The 17543-nt window shown below is 38.7% G+C and overlaps 3 protein-coding genes across 5 annotated transcripts in view; 1 reads left to right on the forward strand and 2 right to left on the reverse strand.

The window, feature by feature from the left end:
- LOC106156405 (uncharacterized) overlaps window positions 1-3804 on the reverse strand; it is a 35717-nt gene extending 31913 nt beyond the window's left edge. The window contains exon 1 of one of the 3 annotated variants that reach the window (XM_013531649.2): window positions 3015-3804. In XM_013531649.2, coding sequence (XP_013387103.1) covers window positions 3015-3164 — 150 coding nt within the window. In that variant the 5' untranslated portion in view covers window positions 3165-3804. Of the gene's footprint in view, window positions 1-744; window positions 1086-1364; window positions 1808-3014 lie in introns of those variants that run through there. The other 2 variants (XM_013531650.2, XM_013531648.2) reach the window with 2 other exon arrangements.
- Window positions 3805-5240: 1436 nt separating this feature from the next.
- On the forward strand, window positions 5241-10516 carry LOC147763705 (uncharacterized). Its single transcript, XM_087005380.1, has 4 exons — window positions 5241-6380; window positions 6964-9286; window positions 9556-9729; window positions 10049-10516. Exons 1-4 carry the CDS (start codon window positions 6309-6311, stop codon window positions 10201-10203), a joined length of 2724 nt encoding a protein of 907 aa, XP_086861506.1. The 5' UTR covers window positions 5241-6308; the 3' UTR covers window positions 10204-10516.
- Window positions 10517-12790: 2274 nt separating this feature from the next.
- On the reverse strand, window positions 12791-17410 carry LOC106156404 (uncharacterized). The gene is made up of 3 exons (XM_013531647.2): window positions 17275-17410; window positions 16277-16565; window positions 12791-16045 (listed from the first exon to the last, which is right to left on the reverse strand). Exons 2-3 carry the CDS (start codon window positions 16562-16564, stop codon window positions 14174-14176), a joined length of 2160 nt encoding a protein of 719 aa, XP_013387101.2. The 5' UTR covers window position 16565; window positions 17275-17410; the 3' UTR covers window positions 12791-14173.
- Window positions 17411-17543: the final 133 nt, after the last annotated feature.

Consider the following 17543-nt stretch of genomic DNA (forward strand, 5'->3'; position numbering starts at 1 on the left):
TACTGAAAGATCGCACCGAGTAAAATCGAACAATCTTCAGTGTGAACTTAATAGAACAATCAGCAAGTTAATACCCAAAACGGGTTTCCGTTACACGGAAGTCTACTCACACAAAGTAACAAAACAAGGGGAATTGTGTAGGTTTGCCTCTGTAACCATATCAAATAAAAATAATAAATCACGCAATGATAATTCCGTAGACGGCCTCTCAAAAAATTATCATTTGATACAGTGAGTAAGCTACAGCTAATTGACGACATGCGCTGTTACCAGTAAACGCATCACATACCAGCACTGTGTAAATATATGTTTTAGTCTGTCTATATTAACGTTGTGAAAATTTGCAAAAGTATGTGGCGTGATTCGTATGATATGTTTGTGAACGTATCGACTGTGCACGATTAAACCCATGCTCGTAACAAGGATGTGCCAATTGTAAACAGGTAAAGGGAAGCATTTTAGAACCAATGTGATACGAATGGCGGTTATTCGTGACCAAGTTCAATGCAAGCAATTGTTGTGAGGTGTTTATATAGTGTGATCAGTTAGTGACATAATAAGTCGTGAAATTGGGTTCTCGCACAAAAATGTCTTTTTGTGGGTAATTTATTATTTTTTACCAATTCTGCCAGCACAAATAACGTAATCTCACCTCAACATGCTCATCTTAGCTCGCCAAACGATCCCTTTAACCTGAACAAAGTAGGGTAAAAAGCACTCCTCAGTGAGTTTTTTTTTACTTACTCTGTCGTGATCGGGCTCAGCGTGGGCCTCCACTGCGACAATTGACGCACCAAGACTGGCAAATATTCCGGCCGTATAAGTAGGCTGTGAGCCCGATGCGGTGTAAGGACTGGACTCGCTTGACATGCCAAACAGGCGGGCAGTTTGGAGAGCCATGATGACCGCAAAAATACCTTATGCCCCCAACTTGGTGTCAAAAAAATCTGTCTTCGCAGAAAAATCAAACAAACAAAAGAGAAATACCAAACGCACGTCAGTCTGCGTTCACCGCGGCTCGCTCGCCCTACGCCGACTCCATTTTTACTCCCATAAAGAATATAGGGTCGGTTATGTTTCACGGCCCAAGATGCATAGATAATATATATATATCCTAACTCATTTGAACAGATGTGTGTTATTTATATTTTACATATCATACAAAGCATGAGGTGGCTCAAGAGAGGAAGCGAGATGCTCTCTGCAGACAAAACCTGCCGTTCCGCCAACGTAGGCAGAAAATAGACGCGAGTCATATGGACGTGTTTATTTTTACTCCCCTATAGAAGCCCGTTAACAAATCACCTGCCGAAGGACTAACAACTTGCGGCAGGCTGCCTAGCATCTTATTTTGTTCACCTTACCTTCGGTTTGACTGGTTTTGGTATGAAGTGACCGAACGCTCCCAGCATCCCCGACCCGGGGTCCTGGCTGTCGTCTGCTCCCAAACTTGTGAAGGACTGGAGGGTGAGGCGCGCGCTGTGACCCGTCAACGCCGCGGTTGCCATGGTGATTTTTAGAAGAAAACCCTACCAGCAGACGTCTGAGCCCCCGTCAGCTGCTGGGCGCGAAAATAATACCTTCACGTGGATATTCTCACGCTCGCTCCCGAGAAAAACGAGGCAGTCTACCTGTTGTTGGACATCAACCATGTGTGCTTTTATCGTTGCCTACCAATCAGTCCCTTCCAAGTATTACGTTTCACCAAAATATCTTCTATACACAGATTTTTTTCCTCAGCACGCCACTTACGTTGAATTTGCCCAACTGTTACGTATTATCATTGAAAGCATAGTTGCAGTTCATCAAGTTTTGCTGACATATGACTGTAAAAATCAATACCCAATGCCCGCTCTTAATGCTGTCGGCTGTAATCAATTATTAAACCATAGTTGTGATTAATCTGGCGATCGCGAGAGAATTTGTTTGGGACTTCACTATCGTTTCTGTAAATATGTAACATATTGGCTTTTGAAGTCATTTTGCCGGTATTTATTTACCCAAGAGACAGCACCAACGCAATCAAAGTGCCCGTAAAATATCCTTCGTTACAAAAAAATGTGGTTTTATGGGAGGAAATCTGTTGGGGACAGTAGGTGTATCGAGAGAGGGGGGGGGTCGGAAGAGAGAGAGAGAGAGAAATAAAGATGACAAGTTGAATATTATGTACAAAATAACCAAAATATATACAAATTTGAAAAGGTAGGAAATATTTTCTCTTGGCCACAATACTGACAGAGATTTATGTAATCGTGAACCATTGGTGACAAAAAATGATAACCACAACACATAAAATGTGTCAAACATAGGTCCTTATTTTAGCCATTTCTCTGTACGTCCGCACATGGCGGGGGTGGGGGTCGGGGGGTGGGGGTGGGGAAGAGATCGTAAAAGAGGGCCTATATCAATGTAATGATGTCGTGTATACACCATTGAAGCAGATTCTTCCAAAGGCTGCTAAAATGTTAATTTTTTTCCTTTGTATTTTTTGTTAAAAATTTTATTATTATTATTTTATTTATCTATTTATTATTATTATTATTATTATTATTATTATTATTACTTTTTTTGCATTTTGATAATTTTCAAATATCTTAAAACTGGTGCTGGTCTTCGTACCATCAGATGGGAGACCAGCTAAACAGAAACCTTGTGACACCATTCTAACTAACTTTGTAGAAGCAGCAATAGCGTTGGATAACAAGAATTGGAGGCATGTGGTTGATAGGGACTAGACTAGACTAGACTAGACTAGACTAGACTATAAACTGTAGTCAGAAAGGAAGGAGGGGGAGAAGGAATGACAAAATATAAAAAAACGACTCAAGAAACGACTCAACTGCCATAGTGTTATGAGACATAGGTGGCATACCATACATTATATCAAAATATCTTTCAAGTGCCCCCTACTCTAATGAGAGAAGAAAAAATTAGCTGAGACTCTGTGCTGAGTAAAAACTCATTCCTTGGTTAAAATACAAGACAGACACGCAACACAGAGTAAATGCACTTACTGGTTCTGGACGCATAACATCCCCATAGTGGCTATGGCGGTCATCCTCAAATTCAAAGGACGAGGCTCCCAGATTCGCCCGTTTGTCCTGCGGTCCGTCATCCTGAATCCTGGGAGCCATAGCGGGGATCCCGTAGATAGCCGCCTGCATCGTCCCAAACGATCACCTCAGTGAATCGTAGTAGTAAAACTTCGGCCGGAGGTTAGAATACGGCATTTCCTGCCGCCCGCGCGGTTCTAACTCCCCTCACGCGTGGCGATAGAGGGTCAGTTATTACAATCCAACAGTGCCGGAACTCTGAGAGCACAGGTAGATCGATCGGTGCAGTGCACGTCCGTTTTTCGCCGATCTTCCCGATTAGACCGCTCCGTTTAGAATTTCCCCGGTCTGCACCCTGCGTTAATGGCTTTATATTTTTAAGTACAGGTCCCTCGTATAAAAGTAAACCTCGGGCTTAGGTATCACAGGTTGTTTCTTGATTTCTCGGCCTAGGATCGTCAATACGTGCCCGCGGAGAAAGAGCAAGGTTGCAGCATGATTGAAGAGCTTTCCCTGATTCATATAAATCAGCTCACCTGCTAACTTCTCGCGTATGAAAGTCTAACAGGTCATTTCCTAAGCACGCCGTGCGAGCCTCAAGTGGATATTGTGGAAATTAGGATATTGCTAACGGACGTGGCCTAACTTTCCTTAAATAATCGGGTGTGTGGTGATATTTTAATGTGGTTTGCGCACAGGTTGAGTCAAACACGCGTATACTTAATACGAACAGCTGATTAATCTTAATGCTGTCAGTCTCTCACATCCCATAAAGCGTCCAACACGAGCGAGTGGCAGCAATCGACCAGAAATATCTCAGCCGACGTCGCACCAACAGCATTCACATTTCTATTACAATGTATTTGCGATTTGGAGTCTTTTTTTTTTTTTCGGTTCCCGTTTTTTTATGCGCAACGGATGTCTGTATCCATCCCTGATAATAAGCTAGCAAAGAAGATACATATTTTTTTTAGGAGTGGGGTTTAAGTGCAAGAAAAAATGATTAAGGGGTTGGATCCCGATAAGAATTTGTACACAAACTGTAAGAAAAAAATAACATTGTGAACTAGTACAGCAAAAATGGGTTAGCGAGATCTTCTCTGGAGAATTAGTGTTACGGTCACCAAATGATGTTGCTTTGGTTGCGTTGAAATGGGTTATAGACAGCCCTTCATAAAAAAAACATATATGAGGTATATCATGACATTTACGCACGTATGCGTGCTGGCAAGCATGCACGCGAGCAAGCACACAGACTAAAAGGTTTAATTTGCACAAAAAGTTTTAATTTTTCAATCTCAAGCTGTGTTTTCACTTATTTATTAGTGTCTAATGATAACAAAAAACACGTCCATTACCCTTACTCTTTATGGCGATCTACAGGCAGGTCAACTCAGGCCAGTTCAATTTATCACTTGTAAATGGAACATGCAAATGTACTGTATAATGTTCGAAGTAAGTCATATAGTAAATAGGTGTGGCCGTTATTTACTTAATAGTAGAGTAAAGAGATTTCGCTTTGGAGTGTTGGAGCTGTTTTGGCCAGTAGTAAAAACGTACAACTAGGTCAAGACCACCCGTTAATTTACCACTCTGCCGATTCACTTCCAAACTGACAGAAAAGATCAACGCATAATGTCTTCCAGTCGAGCGGAACAATACGAGGTTCACAAGGGAGAGATACAGGGATTTCTGCTCTTTGTGGTCAGCCACGCCTTAGGGATTTACTTCGCCCCCGCCGTCCCAACTCTTCTTACCCTTACGGACAGACTGGTGTTCACCATACGCTGGCAGTTTCTTTCCAGCATACTGCTACTGGCATCTATTATTGTGTGTGCGCGAAAACGTTTTCATACACCGGCCATTGATCCAACGTCGAGGGAAGGAGCCCGTTACGTCGACGTACACGTCAGGGTGATCCAAAACACCCTAGAACAACTTGTGGTCAACACGTTCGGAATTTTAATGTTAACAACATATTTGACACAAGAGATGATGAAGGTCATTCCAGTAATGGTGATCCTCTTTATCACCGCCAGAATTTTGTTTTGGGTTGGTTATGTGATGTCACCTCTTAAAAGAGCGACTGGAATGTCCATGACGTTTTTCTGCACCCTCGCACCGTACGCGTACTGCGTTTTCTGTATGGTGTATTATGGTCCGGGATATGGGCTTACCGGACACTGACAACACAACCTTTACACTTAAGTGTAGACAGGATATCTGTACACATTGGGTAAACTCACATAATTAATGAGTCTGGGCCACACCTGATAACTCCGCACAGCCGCACGCTTTTTATCCCATGTGCATGTACGTTTTCAGCAGGATACAGTTCGCAGTTTTCATAATATTATCTTTTATTACTCCCAAGCCAGCATAAACTTATTCAACCTAGTGAAACTAGATACGTTGTTAAATTTGCTACAGTGATGTTTTAGAATATTCAGACGTTTTATAGCATTTACATAAAGCTGGAAATCGTGGCATTTTTAATGCGCATTCTGGAAACATTTTTTTCATATACATTGTATTCTGATTTGCAATCATAATTATGGTAACTCAGGACTTGCATTGCGTAATAATTGAACTTTGAAAAGACGAAATGTTTCTACCACTAGTAAAGGCTTTATTTTTTATCTTATCTTTATTTTACAGTATGAAAAATACGGTTGAGTTTTAAAGTCATGTTTTGATAATTTACCTGAGCCAAACGATAAAGAAAGAAAGCTGTATAAATGAATCACAATGAAAAAATAACAAAATCAAATATCCGGAATATGTTAGTCTACATTAAAATATTTTCCTTGTCACAGAGCCACGTAGATTTACGATGACTAAATTGTTTGCAACTCTCGTTATTCAGGACGTCTTTCTATAATTTAATCTACTTCTGAGGATGTCTATAGACCTCTTATTGTCACTGTGAAACTAAGACTGGATTTTATAATACCATGGTCTGACTTGTAATTGTTCGAGCTAGATCTACATAATATTAAAGTTAATCAACTTACACACTGCACTTGTTTTTTTATATGGGATGATAGCAACGGTAACCTCTATGACGTAACTGTTTTACACTTTATTTCCCTTTATGACGTCAAATGCGACTTTGCGTCACGTATGACACATCTAACGTCTATATGCTGAGCGTTTTGCACGTTTTACGTCACAAGCAACCGTGTTTTATATATCCCAGAATCCTCGCTTCCCAGTCTCCCTAGAAACATCACTATAATGGCTGCCCGGTAAACAATGCACTTTCTGCAAATAATTTTAGCAATTTATGTCGTTCCATGGGCCGAGTTACAAGCAAAAAGTGTTCCAGTAAGTACCTAAAGTAGCTTAAGAAGAACGTCATATTCGCCAAGATTTAAGGAATTTCTAACAAGATATTTATCTTTATACAGTGTAATTCTTCCCTAAGTATTGAGCGTAAAAGGTATAATTAAGAATCTATAGACAGTCTATGTGTTCGACACGAAACAGAATTTAAAAAAAGTAACAAATGTCCTTACGGTATTCATTCTGCAATTCCTGGCGTAAATTGTATGTACAGTGCTTTGTGAGAAGTTACGATTAAGATAAAATTTTCGCTTCGGTGGACCAATAAAAGTAAAAGAAATAAAAGTTTCTAAAATTTCTACGTTCTTCTAAAATTTTTATTCTCGGAATAAAAGCTCCTAAATAGATATTTGGATGTTTGGAATTTGCTTGAATGTATATTAATTATGATAGAATCTTCTTAAACTCTAATTACCGGAAAACACATATCTTTGTAAGAGTGCAGGCCCATTTTACAATATCAATTCCAGGTATCAGTGGATAGACAGTAGTTACCGGTAGAAAAACAACACATGCTGAATTAGTGACAGTTTTGTATAATAAAACATATGATAAATTATTTCAGTGGCGGCGATCAAAGAATTTCAAGAGATACCCAGTGAAAACTATCTATGAGGATCCAGATCAAATCGATCCGATAAAGCAGCTAAACAATTATTACGACGTACCCTCATACCAAAGCTGGAAACTGAATCCCATTATTGATCCTCGGCCCCAAAGAAGGAGACACGAGTCAATACGTGGCCACAAGTCACGGGGTTCTTCTGAAAAGACCCTGTTAAGAGAGATACAAATTCAAACATTCCTTTACCCGGGGCAGAAATTTAATTTACCTCATGCTGCTCGATTTGCAGACAATTTACATGGCATAAAATCCCGCCACATGCTCAAAGGGGTACCCGTTCATTCTAAACACAGGTTACGGCATAACCATGTCTTTTATAGAGATAGTTTCAACAGATTTAAAGTAAAGCCGACGATTAAACACCATGGCCCCAACCATAGGAAAAGGAAGCCCCAAGTGGTGCCCGTTCATTCTAAACATAGGTCACGGCATGACCATGTCTTTTATAGAGATAGTTTCAACAGATTTAAAGTAAAGCCGACGATTAAACACCATGGCCCCAACCATAGGAAAAGGAAGCCCCAAGGGGTGCCCGTACATTCTAAACATAGGTCACGGCATGACCATGTCTTTTATAGAGATAGTTTCAACAGATTTAAAGTAAAGCCGACGATTAAACACCATGGCCCCAACCATAGGAAAAGGAAGCCCCAAGTGGTGCCCGTTCATTCTAAACATAGGTCACGGCATGACCATGTCTTTTATAGAGATAGTTTCAACAGATTTAAAGTAAAGCCGCCGATTAAACACCATGGCCCCCATCATAGGAAAAGGAAGCCCCAGGACATACTAGTAGACGACGATTTTTTCGATTGGATGCTGAAAATCTGGGAACTAAGATATGGTAAAATTGGTAAAATTGTAAAAAATGGTAAAATTGTAAAAAAAGGTACAACTTTTAGAACATATCCAACTCCGAGTGGTGAGGTAAAATTAGTGACACAGAAACCTGCTGAGACCACACCGTCAAATGTGAACGGCCTACAAGTTACAGCGAGTAATGAAATGCCTGCAATGCAGCAAACAGTGGTTTCTGCAACTGCCACAAATGATGGGGCTTTGGGACAGTATGTCAATCCTACACCACGTATGACGGTGCTTTCACGGAAGACAGTACCCAGTTCCTTAAATATGGTCACTAAACAGCCTTTGGATTTAGGATCTCTTAGTCAGTTTCAAACCGTAACACCTACGCTTATCATCGAAACAAGTCCACAAATAAATGCAGCAGCATCTCACCTCAAAAACGATGTAGTTTTCAGAAAAACGGGTCTTCCGACCCCCTATCCCACCACAAATATAAGGGCAACCTCCAGTACAGAAACTTCTATAAAGCATGCTGCTCCGCAAAAAGATGGGTCTGTCACAACTGGAGAAAAAAGTAATGCAACTGTCATAAGCAAGGCCACACATCTCCCTTCCGTCAGAAATGTGGCACCTACCGGCACCGCGAGCATGGTTCCACAAGGTAGGACCAAGACAGTGGGACAAAGAGTAAGTGCTCTACCAGTGCCTACCGGCACCGCGAGCATGGTTGCACAAGGTAGGACCAAGACAGTGGGACAAAGAGTAAGTGCTCTACCAGTGCCTACCGGCACCGCGAGCATGGTTCCACAAGGTAGGACCAAGCCAGTGAGACAAAGTGTAAGTGCTCTACCAGTGCCTATCACCACCGTGAAAACGCTTCCTGCACAACATACATCTGCGTCGAAATCGCTTCCCCAACGTACGACTTCCAGCCCTTTTGATAACAGTACAAGTTCAACGAATGCCACTGTCATTGGCCAAGGTCAAGCTAAAAAGATTCCCGTCACAAATCCCGCCAAGACAAAAGATAAACCGACGGCACCAATTAAACAACAGTCTACAGAGACACCTTTTACCTCAACGAGTTCCATGACGACTCCCAAGTTACGCAATAAGCCAACCCCTTTTAGTAACAAAGTGGAAAGCCAAACTCCTGGCCATGGCACAAATCAGGGTGTTGCCGTCAATACTGTTCAAAACAGTTATGCACCATCGCAAACGCCTGGGGATCTCATAACGTCGACACCCGTTCTTAATACAAATCACAAGACGCCAGTCACTTTGCACAAAAATACAACTCCACCAAGCATCAAGAAGACAAGTCAAGCTCATAGCAAAGTAAACCAAAACAAAACGTCCCAGGCGCCTACAACGCTACGCGAGCAGACGACAGTGCCTTCCTCAATTACGCCTCGACCTCCTTCCAATTCCAAAAAAGATCAAAAACAAAAGAAGGGTATGACATTATATTCTTCACACGTTTTTACTAAATATTCTCTTGATTTTTATATAAGGAATAAGTTAAAAGAAAATTCTTAAGTTATTTGCTTTGTAAAATCATGAAACCAAACACTTGGTGCATGGGCATATACTACATGTATGACAATGCCGTAGCTCTTTTCCGTATCATGCCTACAATATATATAATTTAAAAAATTGCTTGTCTTCAACGTGCACGTGTATGTATGAATTTAGATACCTGAAATACTTTTCTCATTTTCATAGATGATTTGGCTTCCTCAGCTGAACGTCAACAACGTAACGCCGCTGATGACCGAGAGACATTTGGCGCTCCGAAAACCCTTGATGGGCCAATTGCGTCGGACAAGATGGTTGCGAATCCAACTGATAACAGTAGTGATGAACTGCGGGTGTATGAAGAAGTAGGTCGAAATGATGGTAGGTACATCTTTATTGTAAATAGGAATTTCTGATATTTAGTCTTTGGTTAATTTCCACTAACGAAGTGATGATATTCTCTTTCAAAGCACATTATTATTATTATTATTATTATTATTATTATTATTATTATTATTATTATTGCTGTTGCTGCTCTTGTTATTATTATTATTATTATTATTATTATTATTATTATTATTATTATTATTAACACTTAAGTAAGTTATTAAACTAAAAGTTTTGGGCTGGGATGTTCGTTTAGGCCTATACGCGTTTAGGATCAGAATCGGTTATCTGTACATCTTGCTTTCAACTGTAGGTTACGGGCCCTGGAGTGTGTGGGGCCCGTGTAACAAGACATGTGGTCTGGGCAGGAAGCAGAGGTCTAGGTCTTGTTATCCCAGCAGGGGGCGCTGTACTGACGGGAACATCGAGTTATCTTTCTGTGCTCAAGCCAGATGCGACCGTAAATAACAGACGGGAACAATGAATGCGACGCTATTGAACGTATCATACTTTTTAAAAAAATAAACTCTTCATTTTATTATTGAATTTTTTATTCAAATAATAAAAAAAATAGCAAATAAGGAAATAATGATGTAAATATTGTGTGGTTTAAAGGGAAAGTGGTTTACATTTTTGATACATGCATTTGAATTAATTAGGCAACATAAAAACAGTTTTCCCAGTAAATTTTTTTAATATTCTTGAGAAATTCATCGATCATTTACGAAGCACTTTGTCCAATCGACCGGGACTGACAGAAAATAAATGCCATGCGTTTTCTGCAAAAGATGTGTTTTGACTTTTTTTTTTTTTTTTTTTTTTTGGGGGGGGGGGGGGGACTTTTGCCTGGTTGAAAGAAGTTCAGCAGGTTTCATTCCTTCCCACTGTATGGAGCTGGTCGAGACCTTCCTTAAACTATGGAAGGATAACTGCTTATACAAGGTCTGTTACTACGCCGGATATCATTTTCTTCATATTTTCTTGAAAAATTGAAATCCGTCTTTGACGGTTCGGTCTTTACTACTGCTACTGAATCAACATTTTAATACCTAAATCCTGAAATAAATATTTCTTTTGCACAGAACCTAAAAACATAAGGAGGTAATGACAATAGTTGAAAGCTGCCCAAGCACTGGATTTTTCTATAACATGTATGATTTTTCTATAACATAAATTTCACGTCTTCCAATGCTTATTTCTAGCAGAATATTTAACCTGGTTACAAATGATATTCAGAGTACATATCTGATTCCTTCGTGTATTTGACTGTGATCTCAATACGGATACAGGTTTCTGATAATTTCACACTTTATACTTCTAAATTTATAAGCTATTTTGTATTTAATTTAAAAAGGCAAAAGAATATATTTCACGTCGAGTAGAATATAGATGCTGAAATTTTGGTATATATCATATAACTTTTACTCCTGTATCTTTTAAACAAGAATGCGCATTTATTCAGGCAAATGGTTGGTCGCAAAAGTCAAAAGAAAATATCCAAATAATAATACACAGAGCTCAAAAATTGACTTAATGTTTATTAATACAGCAGATGGTGCGATAGTTGATATACTTTATAAACAATCCTACTCGAGTTCCTTGAAGCATTTTCATTTGTCTCGGGAGGAGCAAATTTTGTTTGATGAATGTTAGTCTATAACAAAGACATTAAATTTGATTTGTTACAGATTTGTTTAGGTGCCCCATTACGTACTGTGGATCAGTGTACATGTAACAGTATCTGATTTACAGAACATCTTGGTAATAAACGGCAGAGTCTACTACATCATGGAAGTATATACATGTACTTTCATGACTACATGTACTGCTCAACCTCTTCAACAATATTTCGAATTAAAATAAGCTTCTGGCTTTTAATAATTTTCATATACAAGCTATGTCAAATTCAAAGCACACTGCAAAAGTATGTACACTAAATACTATTTATTAATCTAATCAAAACCCTAACATACCACATTATTGAGTTAAGCACAGGCGTAATTCCTTTGCACTTTTGTATGCTTTCATGGGAGATATTACTCACAAGACATGTTTTGCTTCGACGTTGAATGCAACTTTTGCGCCTTCACCACACCTATTCTGAGTCCTCTTCTTACAGCGCCCATCTGTCAAATGACTATCCTGGAAGACAGCTCGCACTGCGCTAAACGCCTTATTGTTATGTAAATCACAACAGCTATGGCGCATTGTAATTAAATCTCTGACCACAAGGGCGCGCTAGTGGTCCGTTTCAAAATTATTGTATGGCTCATACTTAAATTTTATATACTATTTTAGAAGCTCCTGATATCAGCGGGCATTTTTATATTAGAAGTTGCTGTCGAGTTGTTGTTCAAATCATTATCTCACGAAAGGCAAACCTATCATTTAGTCTGCAACTGTCTAAATTCTTAAATCAATTTTGTCAACTTTTTTGACAGCATTTCAATATGTAAATTATTTTAATAATAATAACTTGATTTAACAGCGAGCCCCTTGCTTACTTTTATTACAAAGTGGATATTTTAAGTTTCTTTTTTATTTTCACTTCCAAATGTTATTTTCCTTGCGATCAAATAAATTTATATACAAGAACTTCCACGTTATGCTTATACGTGATTGATAACATGTGCCCATAAAATTAAGCGCAGGTGCCCGGCTTACTCTAGGAAGAATAAAACGATGTACTGAAGCCCCGATTTGGTGAAACATGACAGAAGAAAGCTCAGCAGCTGTGCTATATTATATGGGCAAATTTGAGTCGAAGTAAGCTACGATAATATGTAGTTACTCAGAGCACATGATAACTGTACTGTGTGTATAAAAGAGACAAAATTCCAGAATTACCAATGTACGTACTCAACTTGCTTCTGTCTTGGAAGCTCAACCCCTTTGTACTAGCAGTTTTGATGCTTGGTAGATATGACAAGTAAAGAAGTGAGGGAAGTCATGGATTATTACTTCCAAAAGTGAAATACTGACAAAACACCTAACACTTCAGCACACAATACGACACTTTCACACGCACAAACATCAATGAAAACTCAAGAGAGAATTGCTGTCTTGTCATTTTATTTTCCTAGCCCTGAAAAGCACAATAATCATTTCTCACCTAATCATCTACATTTAGTGAACAGATCTGAAAAAATTCTCAGCTGATACATAGCCCCCTTACTAGTACATTATAATGTAAGAAATGAAAATGCTTTTCATAAAAGCATACTCAATAACAAATATAATCTTCATTTTAACTGGTAATATTTCTTTCGTAATAATTGATTTAAAACAAACATTACTTTTATTATCCTAATTATCAATTATCTTAATAATGTTGTCAAACAAATTTCAAAAGAACTGTTTATCTTCACCATGTGCCATATTCAAACATTATTTGTTGAGTATCTTACCAAGATTGAATTTCGTCTCCCATTCAATCTTAACTTGGGGCAAACCTTATCGACTACTTAAGTTATATACTGGTATATATCACATTCACAATAATATGTAACTGATATCACATTCAATGATTCAAGTGTGGTTATAACTATAATTATAAACAACATCCACTGTTAAATGCCTATCATTTCATGGTTTGCACTGCTGTATTCAATACACAGTACTACAATACTGACTATACAAAGCTGTTAGCATTCTATTTAATTATAAGCACACCAAAAAGGCTTATATATCCATCATGCACAACAGCACACTTATACAATGAAAAATTGGACATTATCAGAACACTATAGCCACATAAGGCACAATATTGTTGCTGGACGCAATACAATGAACACAGTTGGTAATTATGTGTAATTTCACTGAAATGCAGACCTGAATAAAAATAGCTTAAAAGTTCATTTGCTCATAGCTCAAATAGCTAAGCTAATTATAGATACATTAACACAAATGACTCAACCCCAATATGCTTTACACCAATCTAGATATTTCATATGAAAACTGAAGTCCAGCACACCATTTGTGGTTTCTCAGTTCCGATTCTTGGCACACACAAAAGCTAGCTTATTATCATCGTCATCACACTTTTTATACAATGGTTGAAGCCATCTTTCACAGTTGACTAAGTCTTATCCTCAAAGTCTTACATATCAATACTGGCAATAAGGTGTACCTCATAGTTGTTACTGGACTGACATCAAGGTCTTCAATCCCATACTGATTCTACACACTGCACTGGGTGATCAATTTAATGTGCTTATTGACTTAGATGTGGTCTTACTGATCTTGTATGCACTTAGACCAACAAATATAAGTTCTGAAACTTCCTGATAAACAGGTTTTTGTTTGCCTTGGGCAATAAAAATACTGAATTGCACTAAATGTAGCATCTTCCACATCTTCCACCAGGTACCATATTGCCTCTTGATAATGTAGATGTCTGTTGATTTAGAATCCACTCCAACTCAGTCAGACATGGATTCTACGCATTAATTGTAATAAGCTGAGTATTTCTGTTCACTCTAGGCTGAGGTAGAGGCCTCTGTTGATCTAGTACGTATTGCACAGGTAATCCTAGACCTCTCCTTCCAGGGTTGTTTAAATAAAACTCTTCCACATTCACACGGTCTAGAGTTATTGCCAATCTAGGCAAAGGAGGGCGCTGTGGAGCAACAGGGGCCTGTGGGGACACCGAGATGGGCTGGAGAAGTTCCTCGGGGGTTGGTGAAGAATTTGAACTCATCTGAACAGGATGTTGGCGGGCTGCAAGAGGAAGCTGAGAACTGGAGGAAGTTGCTATGGTTTCATTGTCATGAGTTGCACACTGAAGTTGAGTGCTGCTGGGGTTGACACAAGTATTGGCTGAAATAATATTACTGCTGGAATGGCCAGTTCCAGCAGATAAAGAATAGCTCTGAGTTCCTGCAACCAGTCCATCATCTATGGAAACACTGATTGAGGCTTCAGCAACTTCCTGAAAAATACTTTCTCCAGTAATCCCAACGTGCTGATAAGAAGATGTCGCTGTGTTGCAAGAGGATCCTATATGCAGCCGATTAAGACTCTCAGAGAGACAACTTGAGACATCGTGAACTTGTTGATTAGAATGTGAAATTCTGTCGCTGGGCAATCTGCCTTGGAACTTAAAAGGACTTATTCTGTGTAGCTTGACAACAGGTTCCATAGCAGACAGTGTTGTTCTATGCAGATATTGGGTATGAAGAACAGAAGAAGGCTGCTCCCTTGGTCGGAGTAAGTTGGAATCAATTCTCGGTAGGCATACTTTTACATCTTTACATATATTTTCCAGCTTGTTGCTAGTACAAACTGATGGTACATTTTCTTGGGCGACAAGGCCAGGTGATGCTTCAAAGTCCATTGATTGGGATGGCAATTCTGTGATAGAATTTTGGTCATCAGTTGGTCCAGTATCCGTGAAAGAAGAATATGATTTATCAATACATGTTTGAACACATGGTTGTCCTGAACCAAGTATGGATTCAAGAGAAGATGGTGTGGTCCTAAACACAGAAGGGTGGCTCATGTCTAATTTTGGAATGCTGATCCTTAAAGGTTTGCACATGTTGAGTGGGTTTGAAGACATTGCACTTGTAGGCACCCCAATAGGAGTCCATTCGTCCAACTTGCACATGTTGAGTGGGTCTGATGATGATGATGATGCACTCGTAGACATCTCCATATTAGACCATCTGTCTGACTCCTCATGCTCTGCTCCACAACTTTCTGGTGGTTTTTTATCAAATATTGACCTTTTTACCTCTAACCTGCTGACCTCTGGAGATACCCGTTTCTTGGTAGAAGTATCCTGTACTAAAGGGACCCCTCCATTGGTTAAATGAAGCTTTAACTTAGGTATACACAATGACATGCTCTTGCACAGAGACAGGTACTCTTCCTTTTCAGGCGGCAATGGTGTTGTCTGAAATTTTGATGATGAACTTAATCTGACCTTTACATGTTCCTCAACTGGAGAGCTTTCTTTTTTACTTCTTACACCACTTGTGTGAGAATCTTTTGTCATTTTAACAGCATGCTGAGACAAGGCAAAGCTTAATCTATGTAATCTAACAACTGCAGTATCTGGAATATTGAGAGGAGGTTTTCCTGGTGGTGGTTTGTTACCCTGTGACTGACCTCCGATTGATGTCTTTTTTCCATCCTGATTAACATTCACTGTCAAGATTTCAGGTATTTTATTTTGTTGAGATTTAATGTTTAAATAGGCATCGATTTTGTTCAACCTAATTATGACATCTTTGAATTTGAACTTCTGCTTGTCTTCTTCGTGGCTATATGACTTTGAACTATGGGCAGCTTGTTCTGGTGATAAAATCTGGCAGTAAAAAAAAAATGATATAATATTGCTTCAATCATGCATGCAGATAATTATATAAAAGATAAAATCATCAATTCATTCAAGTGTCAAAAGAAAAAAATACTTAAATTCGACCTAGATACCTAGATTAGAAAGCTTAATATACATTATAAACCATAAATCTGGTCAAGTATGCATGTAATTCACCATGCAATGTATAAGGCAGTTTTTTTGGTTCCAGTAACTTACCTGGGGCTTAGAAGATGTCAAATGCCCAGTGATTTCTTTGTGAAGATTACTGAAGAAAGCACTGAGTTTGACCTTGTCCATTCTTCTCTTTCTAGCAGTCAGAAATCTCTTCTTTCTTGAGAAGTAAGTCTGTTGCCTCCTCTGTCTGCCATGTAAGGACCTAGGTTTCTGCCTTCTATAGGGAAGGAGTTTCTTTGGGCAGGTGTGTTTGCGTTCATGTTGTAGAAGGTGTGACCTATGTTTAAACAAAATGCCACAACGCTGGCATCTATTGACTTCTAGCTTCATCCTAAAAGAAAAGAAAGGAAAGTATTACCCTTTTGGTATAATCTTTTTTGACTTTCACCTCTGTGAAAGTACACAAAAGAGAAATATATGCTCTCTCTTCAAAGCATACCCAAAGTCATAGGAAAAACAGTCTTAATTGCTGCGATACAAAGAATTGTATCAAGAGCCTTTTACAAAAATAGCGGCCTTGTGCTGTGAACAGCATGTTTATACTTTCTGCCAGTCAAACAGAAGCAGGAAATTAAGAATTTAGCATATGATATTATGAGTTTCTATAATTTTTCCTCAATTTAATTCTAATCCTATTATCAGTGACTATCCTATTCATTATCCTAAGTATAAATCACTGTGTTAGAATCTAATGTGAACAGCTGCAAACATTTGCAAAATTTTCTAGAAATGGCACACAACTCTCAACACAACTCACAATATTCAAAACTGCGAATACCTGCATTGCCTATTATCTTTACACCAAGCAATTACGAAAAAATAATATGCAATTGCCTTTGATATCATAGAGGCCAAATTGCCTAAAAATGCTACCCAAAATGAACAACCATCTTTAACATGCGCCAGAAAAAATGGCAGAATACATGTATTTATGTCTAATGAGACCCAGGCCCGGCAGCCTGGGCCTGTAACATATTGCTTCATCGTACAGCATTAAAAATTAAGATTCTACCCTATTTCTGCAAACATAACATGCATACCTTGAAAATATGTAGATCTATAGCTATAAAATGTGAGTAATCTTGGGTGAAGCGCATGAAGAGGATGAGAATAACTTTAAAACTTGTTCAGTCTAACATTTTTCCACCTCTTCCGTCTGCCAAACATAAAATAATTATAATATGAATGTAGGGGGAGCACTATCAAGCCAATCCAATACTTGTCTATAAATTAAGATTTAGTTAATATAAAACATATCTGAAATAGTACTTGTTTTTAAAAATTAAAATATTTCATAAACTAATGTCAG

This window comes from Lingula anatina, chromosome 2 (genome assembly GCF_051362555.1).
Source record: "Lingula anatina isolate TDL-2025a chromosome 2, LinAna3.0, whole genome shotgun sequence".
Classification (NCBI taxonomy): domain Eukaryota; kingdom Metazoa; phylum Brachiopoda; class Lingulata; order Lingulida; family Lingulidae; genus Lingula; species Lingula anatina.